The sequence below is a fragment of the Scyliorhinus torazame genome, chromosome 29, assembly GCF_047496885.1.
Source record: "Scyliorhinus torazame isolate Kashiwa2021f chromosome 29, sScyTor2.1, whole genome shotgun sequence".
Lineage (NCBI taxonomy): Eukaryota > Metazoa > Chordata > Chondrichthyes > Carcharhiniformes > Scyliorhinidae > Scyliorhinus > Scyliorhinus torazame.
The window spans coordinates 20,091,750-20,114,330 of NC_092735.1; the positions used below are offsets into that span (position 1 = coordinate 20,091,750).

Genomic DNA, 22,581 nt, shown 5'->3' on the forward strand with positions numbered 1-22,581 from the left:
ACGGGGAGGACGTGCAAACTCGACACAGTCAGTGTCCCAAGTCGAGAATCGAACCTGGAGCTGTGAAGCAACAGTGCTAACCACTGTGCTACCTTTCCGCCCTCATAGCAAGAGCATCCTTCCTCAGATAAGGACACTGCACACCATACTCCAGGTGTGGCCACACCAATGCCCTACAGAAGTGCAGTAAAATTACTACTACCCTGTACAATTGCACACAAGTTGCGGTAAATTGTAGTAAAAGTATTGAGTGGCAGAACAGGTCAGATCCCCAGAATAGTCAACTCCTGCTCCTGCTTTTTCAACATTTATGTCACCCCATCCCAAATGCTTCCTGCGGGAGCGAATTCCATATTCCCACACCCTGTGGGTAAAAAGGCGGCTGGATTCTCCCCATTTGGAGACTATGTGAAATGAAATGAAAATCGCTTATTGTCACAAGTAGGCTTCAATGAAGTTACTGTGAAAAGCCCCTAGTCGCCACATTCCGGCGCCTGTTCGGGGAGGCTGATGCCGGTGTGGGAAAGGTGGCGTCTGCACAAACCGGCCACCGACCCTCCGTTTGGTGGGGGGGCTAGCAGGCACGCAGCGTAGAGCACCTGGCTCCAGATGCCGATACGACCGGAGAATTGCCGGGTCTGTGGCCGCACACGTGCATGGTGGCGGCCGCAGCGGCCGCGTGGTGCAACATGGCGGCGGCCGCGCGCAGACCCGGCCTGCCAAATAGTGCCCTTCTTTTGCCAGGCTCGACATCCCCGGATCACCCCCCCCCCCCCCCCACCAGTGCCCCCAACCCCTGCCAAACAAAGCCCGCGGACCAGCCCTCCTCCGACTGTGGCGGGGCTGGGCTCAGTCCGCAGTCGCCACGCCGTGTTCCCGGAAAAAAAATAGCATAAGAGACCCACGCCGTCGGGAACGCGGCCCGTCGGGGGCGGAGCATCGGGGGGGGGGGGGTGCCCACGTAACACCCTGAGGCCGTCCATATGGTGTGCGGCATACTCCTAGAGTACGCCGTTTTGGAACGGGCGGAGCATCGCAAAAGCGGCGCTATCCCCGATTTCGGCGCCAAGGTGGATTCTCCGGCTGATCGCCGAACGTGACTTCCCGTCGGAGACCGGAGAATCTCCTGAATGCCCGATTGGATTGATTGGTGACTATTTATGATCCCGGGTTTTAGGCTCCCGAAAAAATTGAAAATGGTAAAGATCTCTTGTGTCCAGCCTGTTCAACCTTTCCTGATTGTTACAACGTCCGTGGTTGAGTCATCCCCTTCGACCTTCCTTGCTAATTCACCCACGCCTCTGCTTAAAATGAATCACTTTTTTGTTCAACTTTCTTCCTCTTCACCGTTGAATTGAATATTTTATTTTATCAGCGAGGGTGTGTGAATGCAGGAACTGAGCATTAGGAATATGACTCTCTTTGATGGTCACAGGAGATAAACATTAGTCAACAGTCCTTCCAACATTCAGTCAATCCGTCCACTTTTGTTAGCCCAGATCACCTGTTGATGACGAGGTTCAGCAAATCACCCAATGATGTCATCCACAATTAATCATGAAACCGATATGTTAGAAAATTGAGGCAAAATATTTCAACAGAATTTGACAAGGAGCCCTAAGAAATCTGCATAGTTCCGAACTTCCCTAATACTGACCCCTACTGACCACTGAACTCCCCAAATGCTGACCCCTACTGACCACAGAACTCCCCAAATGCTGACCCCTACTGATGACTGAACTCCCCGAACACTGACCCCTACTGACCACTGACCTCCCTGAATACTGACCCGACTGACTACTGACCTCCCTGAATACTGACCCCTACTGACCACTGAACTCCCCGAACATTGACCCCTACTGACCACTGACCTCCCTGACTACTGACCCCTAAACTCCCCAAATACTGACCCCTACTGACCACTGAACTCCCTGACTACTGACCCCTTCTGACCACTGAACTCCCCTAATGCTGACCTCTAAACTCCCCTTAGCTCCACTAAGACTGACCACTGAACTCCCCTAATACTGACCCCTAAATTCTCAGAATACTGACACCTACTGACCATTGAGCCCCCTGAATACTGACCCCCAAACCCCTCTAATACTGACCCCAAACTCTCTAATAGTGACCACTGCACTCCCCTATCCATGAATGGTAAAGGTAAAATCGCCGTACTCCCAGATGATCTTAGGCTGCTGCCCCCGCCCCCCCCCATTTGAGGGGGAAAGCTGACTGATGGTGATTTAAGGTGAGGGGCAAGCTTGGGAAGGCGGGGAATTGAAACCACACTGTTGGCCTCACTCTGCATCACAAGTCGGCTGTCTAGCCCACTGAGCTAAACCAGCCCCCCTCTGACCCTTGAATTCCCATTGTCTGCCGCATTTCTCTATCATTGACCCCTCCCTCATCATTAACTGGCCCAATTTAGCTGTCTGAGGATCAATCAAGAATTTAACAAGTTTGTCCAGTTCACCACCAAACAGGCTGTAACCTTGACGACCAGTGCAGCAGAGAACATCACCACATATATCTATTGATTTTTACATTTTACAAAAATATAAAACAACTTCTTTTGGTGCCCAAGTTCCAGCCGGGGATACCTAAATCTCGATCTTTCAGATACTTACACAAAATCGGACAGATAGCCATTGTGTGACTCCAACACTTTGCAAATTCACCGGACTAATGTCGGGGGGGAAAAGGGTTAAATTATGAGGTCGGCGAGACCGGGTTCCTGTTCACTTGAGTTCGAGAAGTTTTAAAGGGTGATCGAGCTGGGTCGTTGAAGGTGGCTAAACGTGATCACTTATTCCCGGGAGGAGGGAGTCGAGATTAAGGAGGAAAAACCTTTAAGCTCGAGGTCGACCATTGGAGGGGAAAGTTTCAGAAATAATTTGCACCATGTGGAACGCTTGTCAGACCCCACAACGCGCGGTCTATTTTCCAAAACCGAAATTTTAAAAAAGAGCCGTGAAGTTGAAGCAGGTCGATGGAGTCCAGACACAAATCAATTTATGGGATGGGTTTTACACTCTTCAGCTAGTGGATTTGAAGGCGGCAGGGGGGGTTGGGTTGGGAGCGGGTAAATCCCAGTATGTGGCCAACTTGCCGTCCACCTATGCTTTCCCGTACAGGTGGAGTCGGGTGGCCTGCCCATCTTTCGGCCAGTTGATGCGCTTAAGTGAATTACCGGTCACTTTGTGGCCTCATCTTGGCCCCCCCCCGGCCCTACTTCACCCGTGGTAGAGTGGAAGTCATGCCAAGCGGGTAACCCAGCTGTGCAGGCTGGTGTTCGACAAAGAAGGGAGCCCTTAATTGTGGGTCCCCTGGGCCCATCAGGGGCACCTCACCCCCCTCCCAATGCCCCCATGCCCTCATTTGTGGGTCCCCTGGGTCCATCGAAGGCACCTCACCACCCAACCGCCCCCAAGCCCTCATTTGCAGATCCCATGGGCCACTGGAGACGTTTCACCCTTCAACCATCCCCCCCCACAAAGCCACCCTTACCCCTTTTACCCTTCCTCCTCCAGGCCTCTCACGAGGCCCTGGCCCGAGTGATACTTAAAGAGGAGTGCGGACTCCTCCTTGTTGGGACTGCCTGTGATGCCACAGCAGTGGTCACCACACGCCCCATGTCACTGCCGGGACTACAGAGCTGCCAGCCACCTGATTGACCAACCGCTCTCCAAGGCAGATCGTCCTCCCAAGGTAGGCGCGGAATGCTCACCTTAAAGCAATTAACACTGCTCCCGGAGTTAACTTGCTGAGGGGTAATCATCACTGTGGTGGAGAGGCTCACCACTGACCTCTTAACAGTGCGGTTGGAACAAAGGACCGGGAGTAGGCCATTCAGCCCCTTTAGCCAGCTCCACCATTTAATGAGATCATGGCTGATTGTCTACCTCACTCCCGCACTATCTCCATATCCCTTGATGTCATTCATCTCCAGAAATCTGTCCATTTCCATCTCGAACACGCTGAATGACTGAGTTTCCGCAGCCCTCTGGGATAAAGGTTGTCAAAGATTCACCACCTTCCGAGTGAAGAAATTCCTCCACACCTCCTTCCTCAATGGCCTGCCCCCTTATTCCGAGACTGCACCCCTTGGGTTTTAGGCTCTCCGGCCAGGGGGACCACCTCATGTACATTCATCCTGTCAGGCCCTGTACGAATTCAGAACGTCTCAATGAGGTCACCCCTCATTCTTCGAAACGCTGGGGAATACAGAGCCGGTCCCCTCAGATAGAAGCAAAATACTGGAGAAGCCGGAGGTCTGAAATGAAAACAGAAAGTGCTGGAAAATCCCAGCAGGCCTGGCAGCATCCGTGGAGAGAGAAACAGAGTTAACATTTCGAGTCCGTACGACCCTTCTACAAAGCGGTCGATAGAACGAATGAATCCCTTGCTTCCTTTGCTTTTGCCTCACCAGTCCTTTGGGAACCAAGGCCGATTATGAAGCCTGGCTTGGGGTCCGCCATCTTGGCACCGGGGGATCTGGTCGAATCGCCTTCCTGACTGTTGCGTCACTTTAACGACAGTTCTTTCTGCCTGCAGGCCGTCTTCTGGACATTTTGCGTTCACGTGGTAACCGTGGATACGAGGCCTTCCTGGAGAGCCTGGAACTCTACTACGCTGAACTGTACAAGCTAATCACGGGAAAAGAGCCAACCAGATGCTGCTCTCTGTTGGTCGGTAAGTAACTAGCTGTTTATCTGACAAAGCATTTTCTTATTTCAACAATCAGCTTTGGATTACCAGCAGATCGATGAACTTACAGATGACTGAATTTCAAAGCTTATAATAATAATAATCACTTATTGTCACAAGTAGGCTTCAATGAAGTTACTGTGAAAAGCCCCCAATCGCCACATTCCGGCGCCTGTTCGGGGAGGCCGGTACGGGAATTGAACCCGCGCTGCTGTCATTGTTCTGCATTACAAGCCAGCTGTTTAGCCCACTGTGCTAAACCAGCCCCTTAAGGGTTAATTCAGCAGATCAATGGAGACACATCACCAGTCCAGGAAAATAGAGTTCACTGGACACACAGTTGAATGTTGAACTCAGTTTCTGAGCAAGGTCATTTTGAGTTCATTTTACCAGAGCCAAATTTCATCCAGTTTATCGCTGTTAGTTTGGCAAAATTAGGTTGGAGTTCAGGGTTTCCATCCCGCTTTTGTGACTGTATAATGGCGTTTTTCTTTAACTCTTTCTCTGGGTGTGGGTGTCACTGGCAAAAGCCAGCATTTACCAGTTACTGTTGCTCTTATTAGCCTTAGTTTTATTAGCTCTAATTCTGTCACCTTTGCTCACGAGTCGCCAGGTGTCTTTCTGATACCGCCACGTGGTTCAAGCTCAAGTAATGATTAATAATACAGCACACCACTTAGTAAATGTTAAATCAACGATCATTTATTTATATACAGCAATAAATACTTGCACAATAATACTACCTCTAGACTATTACCTACCACTAAAGGCCAATACTTAACTTTGGTGATGGCCCACCAGGTCAGGGAAACGAATGGCTTATCGAATTGGGTCTGGCCTGCGGGATTCAAAAAGGCTGGTACGGGTCGATAGTCTGGAACACAACTCTGGTAGCGATCGCTGGAGTAAGACTTACTTGTTCTTTCGTCGAAGGGTCTCGAAGGTTGCGAGTAGGAGAAGAAGGGTCGATCTGAACTTGGCCCCTATCTTTATAGTTCCCAGGGGCTTCCCGCCTCTCGGGGCGGACCTTGACCCTGGTCCCAAGTGATTGGACTTGGTCCCAATCACTGGGTTCGATATGCTCCAATAATGGGGCGATTCCTTGATCGGGGGGGGTGGTCGTTCACCTTTCTTTGTCTCGGCCACTGCAGGCGCCGAGAGGTCTGGATCGGCTTTCAATTGCTATTTGTTGCAATTGTTCCCGGGGATAGCCGATTAAACTGCAGATGTCTGGGTTGATGTGCTGCTAATGGTTGCAGGTATCAGTCTGGGCCGACTTCCCCAGAGCCGAATACGCTGTTCTGTCTGCAGCTGTCCGTTTGTGCCCTATTGGCTGATTTTCCCATCAGCCTTTTCAGTTCGCCATTTTACATCGGGGTTTGGCCAAATTAATCGGGAATCAGCCATTTTAGGTGGTTACATTACCCATCCCTAATTGCCCCTGAACTGAATGGTTCGCCAGGCCACTTCAGAGGGGCAGTTCAGAGTCAACCACCTTGCTGTGGGTCTGGAGACACGTGTAGGCCAGACCGGGTAAGGACGGCAGATTTCCTTCCCCAAAGGGGCATCAGTGACCCAGGTGGGTTTGTAAATAATAAAAATCAACAATGGTTTCACGATTACTACTCGACTGGGGCGGCACGGTGGCACAGTGGTTATCACTGCTGCCTCACAGTAGCCAGGGTAAAGGTTGACCCACCCAAGGACAAGGGAGGGAATCTATGGATGCAGCCACAGGAAATGGGAGAGGTACTGAATGAGTACTTTGCATCAGTATTCACCAAAGAGAAGGACTTGGTGGATGATGAGTCAGAGGAAGGGTGTGTAGATAGTCTGGGTCACATTGAGATCAAAAAGGAGGAGGTGTTGGGCGTCTTGAAAAACATTAAGGTAGATAAGTGTCCAGGGCCTGATGGGATCCACCCCAGAATACTGAGGGAGGCAAGAGAGGAAATTGCTGGGGCCTTGACAGAAATCTTTGTATCCTCACTGTCTTCAGGTGCGGTCCCAGAGGATTGGAGAATAGACAATGTGACAATGTTGTTCCTTTGTTTAAGAAGACTAGCAAGAATAATCCACAAAATTGCAGGCCGGTGAGCCTTACATCATTGGTAGGGAGATTATTGGCTAGGATTCTTTGAGACAGGATTTACTCCCATTTGGAAGCTAGTGGATGTATTAGCGAGAGACAGCACGGTTTTGTGAAGGGGAGACTGTGTCTCACTAACTTGATCGAGTTTTTCGAGGAAGCAATGAAGATGAATGATAAGGGTAGTGCAGTGGATGTTGTCTACATGGACTTCAGTAAGGCCTTTGACAAGATCCCTCATGGTACAGAAGGTGAAGTCACATGGGATCAGAGGTGATCTGGCAAGGTGGATACAGAACAGGCTAGGTCATAGAAGACAGAGAGTAGCAATGGAAGGGTGCTTTTCTGAATCGAATGCTGTGACTAATGGTGTTCCGCAGGGATCAGCGTTGGGACCTTTGCTATTTGTAGTTTATATAAATGGTTTTGAGGAAAATGTAACTGGTCTGATCAATAAGTTTGCGGACGACACAAAGGTTGGTGGAATTGTGGATAGCGATGAGGACTGTCAGAGGATACAGCAGGATTTAGATCTTTTGGAGACTTGGGCGGAGAGATGGCAGATGGAGTTTAATCCTGATAAATGTGACGTAAAGCATTTTGGAAGGTCTAATACAGGTGGGAAATACACAGTAAATGGCTTAAGAGTATTGGCAGGCAGAGGGATCTGGGTGTACAGGTCCACAGGTCACTGAAAGTGGCAAAGCAGGTGGAGAAGGTAGTCAAGAAGGCATACGGCATGCTTGCCTTCAGCGGTTGGGACATTGAGTATAAAAATTGACAAGTCATCCTGCAGTTCTACAGAACCTTAGTTAGGCCACACTTGGAATAAAGTGTTCAATTCTGGTCGCCACACTACCAGAAGGATGTGGAGGTTTTGGAGAAGAGGTTTACCAGTATGTTGCCTGGTATGGAGGGCATTAGCTATGAGGAGAGGTTAGATAAACTCGGTTTGTTCTCACTGGAACGACGGAGGTTGAGGAGTGACCTGATAGAAGTTCCACAATATTATGAGGGGCATGGATAGAGTGGATAGTCAGAAACTAGGATGTAAGAGTCAATTACTAGGGGACATAAGATTAAGGTGCGAGGGGCAAAGTTTAGAGGAGATGTGCGAGGGAATTCTTTATACAGAGGGTAGTGGGTGCCTGGAACTCGCTGCCGGAGGAGATGGTGGAAGCAGGGACGATAGTGACGTTTAAGGAGCGTCTTGACAAATATATGAATAGGATGGGAATAGAGGGATACGGAACCCAAAAGTGTAGAAGATTATAGGGTGGACGGGCATGATGGTCCATGCAGGCTTCGAGGGCCAAAGGGCCCGTTCCTGTGCTGTGCTTTTCTTTGTTCTTTGTGCCAGGGACCCAGGTTCGATTCTAACCTTGGGTGAAGAATATATTCGTAGAAGAGGGGAATTTTCTATCAACCTGCATCAGCAAAGCCGACCGTCCGTTAATCACCACATTTCTGTTTGCTGGGGCGATATTGGCTGCCCCTTCCGACCTACAAAAGGGACTACACTTCAATTGGTTCTGAAAGTCTTTGTGATGTCCGTCAAGCGGTTCTCCAATAGGTTGAGCTCTCATCCAGCAAATCCTTCCCAAGTACACCAATGATGGGCAGGAGAGATTCTAGATTTGGGGCGGCACGGTGGCACAGTGGTTAGCACCGCTGCCTCACAGCACCAAGGCCGCGGGTTCGATTCCGACCTTGGGTGACTGTCTGTGCGGAGTTTTCACGTTCTCCCCGTGCCTCCGTGGGTTTCCTCCGGATGCTCCGGTTTCCTCCCACAGTCCAAAGATGTGCAGGTCAGGTGGATCGGCCGCGCTAAATTGCTCCTTAGTGTCCAAAAGGTTAGTTTGGGTGACTAGGTAATGAGGGCCTAGATAGGGTGCTCTTTCGGAGGATCAGTGTAGACTCAATGGGCTGAATGGCCTCCTTCTGCAATGTAGGGATTCAATGATTCAATGACAATTCCTCATACGATAAGCCCCTCATACCAGGAATGAAATGCCCATCCATACTGTGCACTGTCTCCCTCCAACATTTGGAAAGCGAATGTAGTGTTCATTCGGTTATTTGAGTGATTTGTGACGGCCAGTCAAACTGCCTCCGTTTAATGAGTTCAAAGAGGCTGTTTGGCCAGGGTGCGACTTCAAACTTCCATTTGCTACAGCGAGATCGGAATATCCTGCCGTTGGGAGGGGTGGAAAACCCGGGCCTAAATACGTCTCCAGGGAACTGCTCACAGCCCAGAAGAATTTTTATTCTTGGAGGCTCCAAGGCAATCCTAAAGAGGTGACAACCCTACCTCAGGCTCTCAATCGTCGTTGCCTTTCATGGAAACGTAGAAAATAGGAGCAGGAGTAGGCCATTCGGCCCTTTTGAGTCTTCTCCGCCATTCAACAACCTCAATGCCATACTACCAAGCTCTCCCCATGCTCCTTGACCTCCAGAGTCTAGAAACATATCTCTTTCCTCTCAAATATACTGAGTGATTTGACCTCCACAGTCCTCTGTGGCTGAGAATTCCACATTAGCTGGTGGGCCAGTTTTCTGGTGGCCCATGCTCTCTGTGACATTACCAAAATTGAACACCTAGTTGACACTTCTGAGCACTGCTGCCTCTCAGCGCCAGGGACGCGGGTTCAATTCCAGCCTCGGGTCACTGTCTGTGCGGAGTCTGCACATTCTCCCCGTGTCTGCGTGGGTTTCCTCCGGGTGCTCCGGTTTCCTCCCACAGTCCATTGAGGTGAAGTTTAGGTGGATTGGCCTTGATAAATTGCCCCTCAGTGTCCAAAAGGTTAGCACAGTAAGAAGTCTTACAACACCAGGTTAAAGTCCAACAGGTTTGTTTCGATGTCACTAGCTTTCGGAGCGCTGCTCCTTCCTCAGGTGAATGAAGAGGTATGTTCCAGAAACATATATATAGACAAATTCAAAGACGCCAGACAATGCTTGGAATGTCACCTGCTAATGCTCACATTCCAAGCATTGTCTGGCGTCTTTGAATTTGTCTATTTATATGTTTCTGGAACATACCTCTTCATTCACCTGAGGAAGGAGCAGCGCTCCGAAAGCTAGTGACATCGAAACAAACCTGTTGGACTTTAACCTGGTGTTGTAAAACTTCTTACTGTGCTAAGCCCAGTCCAATGTCGGCATCTCCACATCCAAAAGGTTAGGTGGGGTTATGGGGGTCAGGCGGGGGGGGGGGGGGGGGGGGGGGGGGGGGGGGTCTAGGTAGGGTGCTCTTTCAGTGGGTTGGTGCAGACTCGATGGGTCGAATAGCCTCACTCTGCACTGTCGGGATTTCATGGATTTTACGGATTTCACCTTACAGTTCATGGAGACCGAGACCCCATTAGACGTAGGCACAAGTAATTGGAATGGGAGGCCATTCAGCCCCATGAGCTTGTTCCGTCCTTCATTCAAGTGATCTATATTGTAATCGATCTAAGTGCCTTGATTCCATAACCCAAGCCCCCCTCTACGATGCGCCAAGCCCCCCTCCTACGATGAGCCAAGCCCCCTCCTACGATGCGCCAAGCCCCCCTCCTACGATGCGCCAAGCCCCCCTCCTACGATGCGCCAGGTCCCCCTCCTACGATGCGCCAGGTCCCCCTCCTACAATGCGCCAAATCCCCCTCCTAAGATGCGCCAAGTCCCCCTCCTAAGATGCGCCAAGTCCCCCTCCTACGATGCGCCAAGTCCCCCTCCTACGATGCACCAAGTCCCCCTCCTATGATGCGCCAAGTCCCCCTCCTATGATGCGCCAAGTCCCCCTCCTACGATGCGCCAAGTCCCCCTCCTACGATGCGCCAAGTCCCCCTCCTACGATGCACCAAGTCCCCCTCCTACGATGCGCCAAGGCCCCCTCCTACGATGCGCCAAGGCCCCCTCCTACGATGCGCCAAGGCCCCCTCCTACGATGCGCCAAGGCCCCCTCCTACGATGCGCCAAGGCCCCCTCCTACGATGCGCCAAGTCCCCCTCCTACGATGCACCAAGTCCCCCTCCTACGATGCGCCAAGTCCCCCTCCTACGATGCGCCAAGCCCCCCTCCTACGATGCGCCATGCCCCCCTCCTACGATGCGCCAAGCCCCCCTCCTACGATGCGCCAAGCCCCCTCCTACGATGCGCCAAGCCCCCCTCCTACGATGCACCAACCCCCCTCCTACGATGCACTAAGTCCCCCTCCTACAATGCACCAAGCCCCCCTCCTACGATGCGCCAAGCCCCCCTCCTACGATGCGCCAAGCCCCCCTCCTACGATGCGCCGAGTCCCCCTCCTACGATGCGCCGAGTACCCCTCCTACGATGCACCGAGTCCCCCTCCTACGATGCGCCGAGTTCCCCTCCTACGATGCGCCGAGTCCCCCTCCTACGATGCGCCGAGTCCCCCTCCTACGATGCGCCGAGTCCCCCTCCTACGATGCGCCGAGTCCCCCTCCTACGATGCGCCGAGTCCCCCTCCTACGATGCGCCGAGTCCCCCTCCTACGATGCGCCGAGTCCCCCTCCTACGATGCGCCGAGTCCCCCTCCTACGATGCGCCGAGTCCCCCTCCTACGATGCGCCAAGTCCCCCTCCTACGATGCGCCAAGTCCCCCTCCTACGATGCTCCAAGTCCCCCTCCTACGATGCCCCCAGTCCCCCTCCTACGATGCGCCCAGTCCCCCTCCTACGATGCGCCCAGTCCCCCTCCTACGATGCGCCCAGTCCCCCTCCTACGATGCACCAAGCGCACCGACCCAATCCAGCCTGTATATCTTTATTTAGTAATTATTTCATCAGGGACTATTGGAAGAAAGACTTGTGTTCCTACAGCCCCTTACATGACCACTGAATGCGTCAAAGCACTTTACAGCGAAGGATGTAATCTTTGGAGTGCGATTACTGTCTAATGTCGGAAACGCAGCAGCAAATTTGTGTGTAGCGAACTCCCACAAAGTGCCTTTGGATTATAATGTGGATTAGGTCGGATTACAAAGGATATACCGCACTCCGGTGCTTGATGCCCAACCCGAGCCTCATTTAATCTTTCCCTTTTTAAATCTTTCAATTCTCTTCTCCCTCATCTGCATGTGCAGATTCCCCTTAAACGTATCGATTCCATCCACGTCATCCACTCCCAGCGGGTTCCACATTCTCCCCGCTCCCTGGGTAAAGATGTTTCTCCTGAATGGATGCCTTGGGGACTATCTTACATTGACGGCCTCTAGTTACAGAAACTAAGAGCAGGAGTAGGCCATTCGGCCCTTCGAGCCTGCTCCGCCATTCAATATGATCGTGATGGACCCTCGATCTCAGTGGCAGAATCTCGCTTTCCCCCCCCCGTACCCCTTGATGCCACTAAAATCTATAAAATATATCTAGCTCTTTCGGGAATACATTGAGTGACTCGGCCTCCACAGCCTTCAGTGGTGGAGAATTTCACAGGTTCACCACCCTCTGAGTAAAGAAATCTTTCCTCACCTCAGTCCTAAATGGGCTATCCCATACCCGGAGACTACGCCCCCTGGTTCTAGATACCCCGACCAGGGAAAACATCCTCCCTGGAACTCATCTGTATGCTCTTCCCCCACAAGAGGATACATTCTCTCTGCATTCTCTTCATCAAAACCTTTCGTCATTTTAAAGACCTCCATCAGCTCTCTCCCCCCCCCCCGCAGTGCTAACCACTGTGCCACCATGGCCCCCATTCTTTCACCCCTTCTGCCCCGAACTAGACCTTCACGGTGGCACAGTGGTTAGCACTGCTGCCTCACAGCGCCAGGGACCCGGGTTCGATTCGGGCCTTGGCTGACTGCCTGCGTGGGGTTTGCCCGTTCTCCCCGTGTCTTGCATGGATTTCCTCCGGGTGCTCCGGTTTACTCCCACAGTCCAAAGATGTGCAGCTTAGGTGGATTGGCCGCGCTAAATTGCCCCTTCGTGTCCAAAGGTTAGCTGGGATTACGGGTTTACGGGGGAGTGGGCCTGGGCGGGGCACTCTTTCCAAGGCCTGAAGCAGAGTCGCTGGGCCGAATGGCCTCCTTCTGCACTGTAGGGATTCTATGGTAAGACGGCAGGGCTGCGTGTGGAGCACAGGTGCCGCTTAAACAAGTTGGACCACCCTTCAAGTGTATCTGAGTGGCTACAAAGTGCTTTGGGTGGCCTGAAGTTGAGAAAGGTGCTGTATAAAGGCAAGTCTCCCTTTTCCCCAAAGGTTAAACATGTTAATTCCCCTTCCTCTGCCGCCTGAGTCAACAAGTTCTGTTTCAAGGAAATGATGGATCGACTGCACGGAATGTTTTTGATAAAGCTGTTCAACAGGGGTTTGATAGAGTGGAGGGGGGGGGGTTTCTGCTGATACGAGAGTCAGTCACCAGAGCTCACAGGTTTCAGACGATTTGCTAAAATTCCAGAGGGGAGATTTCAGAATTATTATGACGCAGATGGCGGCCATTCAGCCCATCATGCCAGCGCCGGCTCTCCAAATGAGCGCCATGACTCACACCATTGTCCCACCCCGCCTTTCCCCACTACGCCTGCACATTCCTCCTTTTCAGACAACAGTCCAATTCCCTTTTGAACGACACGTCTGGACCTGCCTCAGTCAGCAACTTTCCAGCCCCCAAATACCCCTGGAGTGGAAATATTCACCGTGTGGCATATTTAGCTTCTTTTGCCAACGACTTGAAATCCGTGCCTCTCTCGTTCCCGATTCTTTCCCGAGTGATAAGCTTTGATTGTAAAAATACTTGAAAAGGGGGACACTCTTCGGGCGATGGGGAAAAGAGCAGGCACAGCTAAGACGGCCCGAGGGGCCTCTTTCTGTGCTTTATGCCGGGGTCCTAATGGAAGGAGATAGCAGCTCCCGGGCTCCAGGGGTAATTTGCATTTCTGTTAATGGACGTGCACCAGGAATGACTAATCTCAGCGAAACCGTGGCGTGCCTCAGCGAGCGGTTCTTCTGGGAGATGACAGGTTCAGTCAGAGTTGGAATGCTTGCAATGCATTCCTGCCACATCTTGACACGCACATCTCAGCTCAAGAAATTGTGATGTTGCTGCTTATGATTCTGCGAGAGCTGTTGGTTTTTAAAAACAAAAATGTATTTTACAGGGGATTCACAGAGGACATTCGGCCCACCTCAGCCTCCTCTCCCCCCCCCCCCCCCCCGCCATCCTTCTAGCCTTTCTCCCTCATGTTCTTATGTAGCTTTCCCTTAAAATGTATTTGTCAGAGAGTTTATAGTCACAGGGCGCAATCTACCGGTCATATCCCGCTGGAACCTGGGCACGCCATGGCCGGTAGGTGCTGCGAGAGTCCTCCCCCCGGGGTTCCCGATGGCCGTTACGACTTGCGAGACCTAACCAGTGATCTCTATATGTGCATGTACACAAGGGGGTTAATGTGTAATCAGTAGCACCACATGATCACTCGAGGGCCGGACCAACAATTTTGCCTGCACTAGGATTAGGTCTGGGAGTGCCCTACCCGTGTGAGGTGGGGGTGGGGGTGGGGGGGAGGGCTTGATGACCCCCTTATAGGTGAGTCGGGGCGTTGGGTGGGGTCGGGTTGGAGGGTCAAGAGATGGGGGGCGGCATTTAAAAATGGCATCCCGATCTCTTCCTGCACTGAGGAGCCCCGCTCGCTGGAGTAGCTCCGCGCAGGAAATGACGCCAGATGCAGCCTCGGGGGGGGCGCGTGCAGCTGGGGCATTGAGAGAAAATAGTGCTCTTAGATAACGGGGTTGTTCCTGGTGGCTTTAAGCACTGGGAACAACCCCACTTATCGGCCCCCCCCCCCCCCCCTCCAGAACCCCCGGGGTCTCGGTTGGAATTCTGCAATCTCTTCTGGTGCCCAAAGCAAATTCATTGCGAACCCTGAGCTCCAGGCGCCCGCTCGCCAAAGTGCGATCAATGCTGCCGACACAACAGGCATGCGATCCGCGGCCTATTCACGAGGGGAAGCAGAAACTTGAATTTGTGTGGCGCCTTTCGCGACCACTGGACGCCCCAAACCGATTTACAGCCGGTGAAGTACTTTAGAAGGGGCGGCCCGTGGTGCATTGTGGGAGACATGGCAGCCATCTTGGCCACAGCAGGCTCAGCAATGAGATAACCACCGTTGTTTTCCTGTGGTGTTCGTTAATGTTGTCCACTGGGAGTTGCTCCCCGGCTCTTCGTCAATATTGTGCCACCGGATCTTGTACATCCACTTGGAAAAGGGGGCCCTCCGTTCTGTCTCATCTGAAAGACGACACCTCTAACCGTGCTGCGCTGGAGTGCCAGTATGAATTTCTCTTCGAGTCATACAGGGCAGAAAAAGGAGGCCCTCCGGCCCATTATGTAGGCACCGGCCATCTGGCACCTATCTATTACAATCCCGTTATCCAGCCCTTGGTCCATGGCCTTGTATGCTACGGCGTTTCAAGTGCCCGTCTAAATGCCTCTTAATATGTTGTGAGGGTGAAAATGTGTTTCCTCAAATCTCTTCTCGAGTCGCGGAGTGGAACCTGAACTCTCAACTTTCTCATCGGACCATAGGAATTAGGAGCAGAAGAGGGCAATTCAGCCCTTTGAGCCTGCTCAGCCATTCAATCAGATCATAGCTGATCTCTTCCTGGTCTCAAATCCACCTCCCTACTTGTTTCCAATATTCCTTTAAACCGTTTTTAAAAATCAGAAATATGTCCTTCTTGAAACCGTTTAATGATTCAGATTCCACCGCACTATGGGGGCAGCAAGTTCCACAAATTCACCGAACTCTGCGAGAAGTAGTTCCTCCTCATCTCAGTTCTAAATCTACTGCCTCTCACCTATATCTGTGACCTCTTGTTCTAGATTGCCCCACAAGGGGGAACATTTGATCTACATTTACTTTATCAATCCCTTTTAGTATTTTATACACCTCGATCAGATCCCCTCTCATCCTTCTAAACTCCAGCGAGTATAAACCCAAACTGTTTATCGCTCCTCACACGTCAACCCTTTCATCCCCGGCTGAATGTGATGAACCTCCTCCGAATTTCCTCCAATGCCACCTCATCCTTCCTCGAATAAGGAGACCAAAACTGGACATAATACTCCAGATGTGGTCTCACCAACACCCGATACAATTACACAACACTTCTCTAATACTAATAATAATCTTTCTTAGTGTCACACGTAGGCTTACATTAACACTGCAATGAGGTTACTGTGAAAATCTCCCAGTCACCACACTGTCCGGGTACACAGAGGGAGAATTCAGAATGTCCAAATTACCTAACAGCATGTCTTTCAGGACTTGTGTGAGGAAACACGGTAGGGCAGCACGGTAGCACAGTGGTTAGCACAATTGCTTCACAGCTCCAGGATCCCAGGTTTGATTCCCGGCTTGGGTCACTGTCTGTGCAGAGTCTGCACGTTCTCCCCGTGTGTGCGTGGGTTTCCTCCGGGTGCTCCGGTTTCCTCCCACAGTCCAAAGATGTGCCGGTTAGGTGGCTTGGCCATGATAAATTGCCCTTAGTGTCCAAAATTGCCCTTAGTGTTGGGTGGGGTTACTGGGTTATGGGGATAGGGTGGAGGTGTTGACCTTGGGTAGGGTGCTCGTTCCAAGAGCCGGTGCAGACTCGATGGGCCGAATGGCCTCCTTCTGCACTGTAAATTCTATGAAAACCGGAGCACCCAGAGGAAACCCACGCAGACACATGTGACGAATGTGATATAAAATAGTTACTTTAGAGATACTAGTTAATGTAATGTAGAAATAAGCCACTTTGAGTTTCTGGCATATTTGAAATCTGGGGAGCAATGGCTGGGTATATATTATTGTACTAGTGGTGTTGTAACAAACGCATTGGCCAGACGCCTGGGTGATATGGCACCTCCTGTCCGTACAGGTGGACACAAATATAACATGTCTGGTTCCCACCTGTACGGACAGGAGGTGCCATATCACCCAGGCGTCTGGCCAATGCGTTTGTTACAACACCACTTGCGTTCCATTGAACGCCGGCCTCCAGCTCCTCTGTGGCTGGGCGAATGTCTCTCATATCACTGTTGGGACTAGGGCTTTCCGCATTGCTGGGCGGCCCGAATGGGCATTTCAAAGTTGGATAAACTGGGCTACTGGGAGGTCCTTACGCGACCGATATGCTGATTGTGATGCTAGCCTCCACACGGAACAAGGATACTACTTTTTATTTAATGGTACAGCGACCAACGTTTTGTCACCCCCATTTCCCCGCCGAATTGCTATAGGGACTCTAGTCCCTACCACAGTCCCCTGCCCTTCGGCGTGGAACCTGCATAATCAGTTAGCACGCCGGGCAGTCTCTGCTGAATTTTGCGAGAACTGGAAAAAACCTCAAGTTCTCGCAAAATTCAGCAGAGACTGCCTGGCGTGCTAACTGATTATGCAGGTTCCACGCCGAAGGGCAGGGGACTGTGGTAGGCACTAGAGTCCCTATAGCAATTCGGCGGGGAAATGGGGGTGACAAAACGTTGGTCGCTGTACCATTAAATAAAAAGTAGTATCCTTGTTCCGTGTGGAGGCTAGCATCTCAATCAGCATATCGGTTGCGTAAGGACCTCCCAGTAGCCCAGTTTATCCAACTTTGAAATGCCCATTCGGGCCGCCCAGCAATGCGGAAGGCCCTAGTCCCAACAGTGATATGAGAGACATTCGCCCAGCCACAGAGGAGCTGGAGGCCGGCGTTCAATGGAACGCAAGTGGTGTTGTAACAAACGCATTGGCCAGACGCCTGGGTGATATGGCACCTCCTGTCCGTACAGGTGGGAACCAGACATGTTATATTTGTGTCCACCTCTACCAGCAAACAGCCATATCCTTCACTGCTGAAGCAATTCTCGTACGACCGGGAAACCCTATTGGGAGTGAAGTGGCTAGGTATGTACGCCCTCCACCGTCGCAGCCTATCGTACTGTGAATGGGAATTATCCCGAGGAAGGGGAAGGCAAATAGCCGGTGGTGCTGAACCCGGATCGTAAGGAAGAGTGACCTGATCGGGCAGTGGTTGTCTGCTACCCAAACCCCGCAGTGGTGTCTAGGTTATTTTCTGTTTCACCGCTTTGGGGCACTCCCCAAACGGTGGTTCATTGTCAGCATTCCGAACCACTGCCCGATCAGGTCACTCTTCCTTACGATCCGGGTTCAGCACCACCGGCTATTTGCCTTCCCCTTCCTTGGGATAATTCCCATTCACAGTACGATAGGCTGCGACGGTGGAGGGCGTACATACCTAGCCACTTCACTCCCAATAGGGATTCCCGGTCGTACGAGAATTGCTTCAGCAGTGAAGGATATGGCTGTTTGCTGGTAGAGGTGGACACAAATATAACATGTCTGGTTCCCACCTGTACGGACAGGAGGTGCCATATCACCCAGGCGTCTGGCCAATGCGTTTGTTACAACACCACTTGCGTTCCATTGAACGCCGGCCTCCAGCTCCTCTGTGGCTGGGCGAATGTCTCTCATATCACTGTTGGGACTCGGGCTTTCCGCATTGCTGGGCGGCCCGAATGGGCATTTCAATGTTGGATAAACTGGGCTACTGGGAGGTCCTTACGCAACCGATATGCTGATTGTGATGCTAGCCTCCACACGGAACAAGGATACTACTTTTTATTTAATGGTACAGCGACCAACGTTTTGTCACCCCCATTTCCCCGCCGAATTGCTATAGGGACTCTAGTCCCTACCACAGTCCTTTGGGAATCTACACATGGAGAACGTGCAGATTCCGCACAGATAGTGACCCAAACCGGGAATCGAATCTGGGACCCTGGCGCTGTGAAGCAACAGTGCTAACCACTGTGCTACCGTGCTGCCCTTTTATTCTCCAGTCCTTTTGCAATAAGCGCTAACATTCCATTTGTTGTTTTAATTACATGCTGTACCTGCATACTGACTTTCTGTGATTCATGAACTAAGATACCCAGATCCCTCTGCCCAGACGCATTTTGAATCTGCTTTTCATTTAGATAATAATTTGCCTTTCTATTATTTTGGCTAAAATGGATAACTCACACTTGAACTCCATCTGCCAAATTTTGGTCCAATCTCCTTGCCTATCTATATCCATCTCTATCTCCTCTTCACTGCTTGCTTTCCTACCTATCTTAGTAGCATCCGCAATTTCTGCTATGTTACACTCTGTCCCTACTAGTAGATCATTTGCCTCGCACAGGAGGAGAGCATTCTATCATCTTAGCTCCAACTGACAATCTTGTGATCACATCTCGGTTAAAGAGTAAATCAGTCACCTTTGCTATTAATCCATGGGACTGGACCAGTGAGGCAGTGGTGGCGTAGTGGTATTATCGCTGATATAGCAATCCCTGAGTCAAGGGTTCAAATCCCACCACTGCAGATGATAAAATTTGATGGGGCGGCACGGCAGCACAGTGGTTAGCACTGGTGCTTCACAGCGCCAGAGTCCCAGGTTCAATTCCTGGCTTGGGTCACTATCACTTTCTCCCCGTGTCTGCGTTGATTTCCTCCCACAAGTCCCGAAAGACGTGCTGTTAGGTGAATTGGACATTCTGAATTCTCCTTCAATGTACCCGAACAGGCCGGAATGTCACAACTAGGGGATTTTCACAGGAACTTCATTGCAGTGTGTGGTGGTATGTATTAGGGGTATTAAGGTACCCTGGGATGCCGAGAGGCTATTGGTAGATAGACACTGGATCCCGATTGGATCAGCCGCCTGCTGGCTCCACCCAGCAAGGCGGAGTATAAGAGCCCGGGTTCTCCCAGCAGCCGCATTCTGTAACTGTGCTGCTGGAGAACAAGTCTATGTAATAAAGCCATTGTTCGACTCCTTCTCATCTCGCCTCGTGATTGATTGTGCTACACAGTGTTAATGTGAGCTTCCTTGTGACAATAAAGATTATTGACGAGAGGAGCTTGAACAAGATTGAGTCACTCAAACCAGGGCTTTCGCAGCATTAGCAGTGGCAAGATAGGGTTTTCTTTCAAATTGTTGGTTTTATTAATCGAGCCTTCCTCCTCTCCTCCCACATGACTGCCCCCACACAGTGGAGGAGGGTTACGAAGGACTGACGCAGTTCCTGATGAACGAGGCGGTCAAGCTGCAGAAGCAGCTGAAGGACCGGGACATGGAGATCCACAGGCTGCACGGCAAGTGCGAGGCCCTGCAAGAGGGCAACAAGCAACTCTGCCAACAACACCAGGAGCTGCGAGGCTACCAGGAGCGCTACAGCAAGCTGAAGGAGGAATTTGAGCTCTACAACAACGAGCTGAACAAGGTCAAGGAGGAGAACTATTTACTGGCGTTACGTTACACCCAGCTCAACGAGGAGAAGAGTGTGGCAGTGACCAGGACCCGGGAGCTTCAGCTGGAGGTGAGATGCGAGAGCGGGAGAATGTTCATTCAATGTGATAACAGTTGGCGGCTGATTCCGCACGCCAGTTGCGTCATCTGTAATCGCTGCTTCATCCATTTTCCCCAACTGTAACAGTTTGTGAAATTCTTGCTGAAATAGCACCTGGAAAACTGTGAACAGTTTTGGTCCCCTTATCGAAGAAAAGATATACCGGCATTGGAGGCAGTCTAGAGAAGATTCACGGGGTTGATCCCGGGTATGGACGGATTTTCTTACGAGGAGGGGTTGAGTAGGTTGGGTCATGGCTTATTGGAGTTTAGAAGAATGAGAGGTGACCTTATTGATTCATATCGGATTCTCAGGGGGCTTGACAGGGTCGATGCTGAGAGGTTGTTTCCCCTTGCGGGAGAGTCATAAGACCATAAGACATCGGAGCAGAATTAGGCCACTCGGCCCCTCGGGTCTGCTCCGCCATTCAATTTCGGCTGATTTTTTTCCTCACCCCCATTCTCCTGCCTTTTCCCCATGTCCCCTGATCCCCTTCTTAATCAAGGAGGCGGTTCATTTTTTTAAGGCAGAGGTCGATAGGTTCTCGACTAATAAGGAGCGGGGGGGGCGGGAATGTGGTGTTGAGGCCACGATCAAAATGGCGGAGGGACTGAATTACCTACCCCTGCTCCTAATTCATAGGCCCATGTATAACAACGGAGCCCAGAGACACATAATTCACCTTTTACATACCCCTTCTTAGGACAGCCGGCGGGGGGGCAATACATACAGATTATGTGGTGCCAACATGGCACGACCAAATCAAAGGCGCAAGCTTCCTGCAGCACCCAATGGGCGTGGCATCATCAGCTCCGCCTTCTGCCCATTGGTGCCGGTGGTTATCAAGCCGACAGGCAGGGAACAGTTGGGGCAGCACGGTAGCATTGTGGATAGCACAATTGCTTCACAGCTCCAGGGTCCCAGGTTCGATTCCGGCTTGGGTCACTGTCTGTGCGGAGTCTGCACGTCCTCCCCGTGTGTGCGTGGGTTTCCTCCGGGTGCTCCGGTTTCCTCCCACAGTCCAAAGATGTGCAGGTTAGGTGGATTGGCCGTGCTAAATTGCCCTTAGTGTTGGGTGGGGATACTGGGTTATGAGGATAGGGTGGAGGTGTGGACCTTGGGTAGGGTGCTCTTTCCAAGAGCCAGTGCAGACTCGATGGGCCGAATGGCCTCCTTCTGCACTGTAAATTCTATGATCTTTGATGAGTTGGCACTCAGCTCCCCCGTTCTGGGAAGAGATGTGTGGGTGGCGAGGGGCGTGGGTAAGCTGATCGGTTACTGCACTTAGCAAGCCGCTAAGCCGTGGGGGGGGGGGGGGTTGGTACTGGAGTAATCAGTGTGGGGGAACATCAAACAGCCCTGGCAATGGAGGTGCAAGGGCAGAGGGGGGATGGGCGCAAAAGGATTCAGGTCCATTTCCCCCAGGCCATCCTATTGAGAGCTGAACCGCCTCCTGAGGGAGTCTCGGGCGGTTAGCTGGTTCATTCACGGCGGGTAGAAATGGGAGGAGTTTGCGAAGAGTCCGCGCTGCCCATTTGAACCAGAAAAATGTGATCGGGGTCCTGGCAGTGTTGGCATCATTCAGCTGTTGCCTCCCGCAGCACGGGTTGGCTGCTCCCATATTTGCAGTTGCTGTGTGGGCCTTGAGCATTGATGGGGCAGGGGGTTCCTCCGGGTGCTCCGGTTTCCTCCCACAAGTCCCAAAAGACGTGCTTGTTGGGTGAATTGGACATTCTGAATTCTCCCTCCGTGTACCCGAACAGGCGCCGGAGTGTGGCGACTAGGGGATGTTCACAGTGACTTCATTGCAGTGTTAATGTAAGCCTACTTGTGACAATAATAACGATTACAGATGATTATTACATTGAGAGAGTGAAGGCGCCAGCTGAGGTAATGGGTCTGGAAGTAGCACTCGTAGACACAGCATCATTCATAACTTCATGCTGCACAGGTCTTCATTCAGTGACCAGATTGAACGCCACAGTTGAGTCGATGGTGACAGAGGATGTGACGCCATCTAGTGCTCCCTCTGAGCAACACCCTTCATCCCAGGCACGCAACCTGTGCAATTGTTTTCTCTGACTGTCAGACAAACAAGAGATTCTAAGTGGGAAAATGGAACAGACCATTTTTTAGAAGGATGAGGGGGGGATCTTATTGAAACTTACAGGATACTGCGAGGCCTGGATAGAGTGGACCTGGAGAGGATGTTTCCACTTGTGTGAAAAACTAGAACCAGAGGACACAATCTCAGACTAAAGGGACAATCCTTTAAAACAGAGATGAGGAATTTCTTCAGCCAGAGGGTGGTGAATCTGTGGAACTCTTTACCCCAGAAGGCTGTGGAGGCCAAATCACTGAGTGTCTTTAGGACAGAGATAGATAGGTTCTT

At 51.4% G+C, this 22,581-nt stretch overlaps 1 protein-coding gene across 1 annotated transcript in view; it reads left to right on the top strand.

Moving 5' to 3' along the window:
- Positions 1–22,581, top strand: part of LOC140404131 (caspase recruitment domain-containing protein 11-like) — a 92,232-nt gene that overhangs the window by 20,797 nt on the left and 48,854 nt on the right. Inside the window, exons 3-4 of the mRNA XM_072492549.1 lie at positions 4,558–4,695; positions 19,834–20,159. Coding sequence (XP_072348650.1) covers positions 4,558–4,695; positions 19,834–20,159 — 464 coding nt within the window. The remainder of the gene's footprint in view (positions 1–4,557; positions 4,696–19,833; positions 20,160–22,581) is intronic.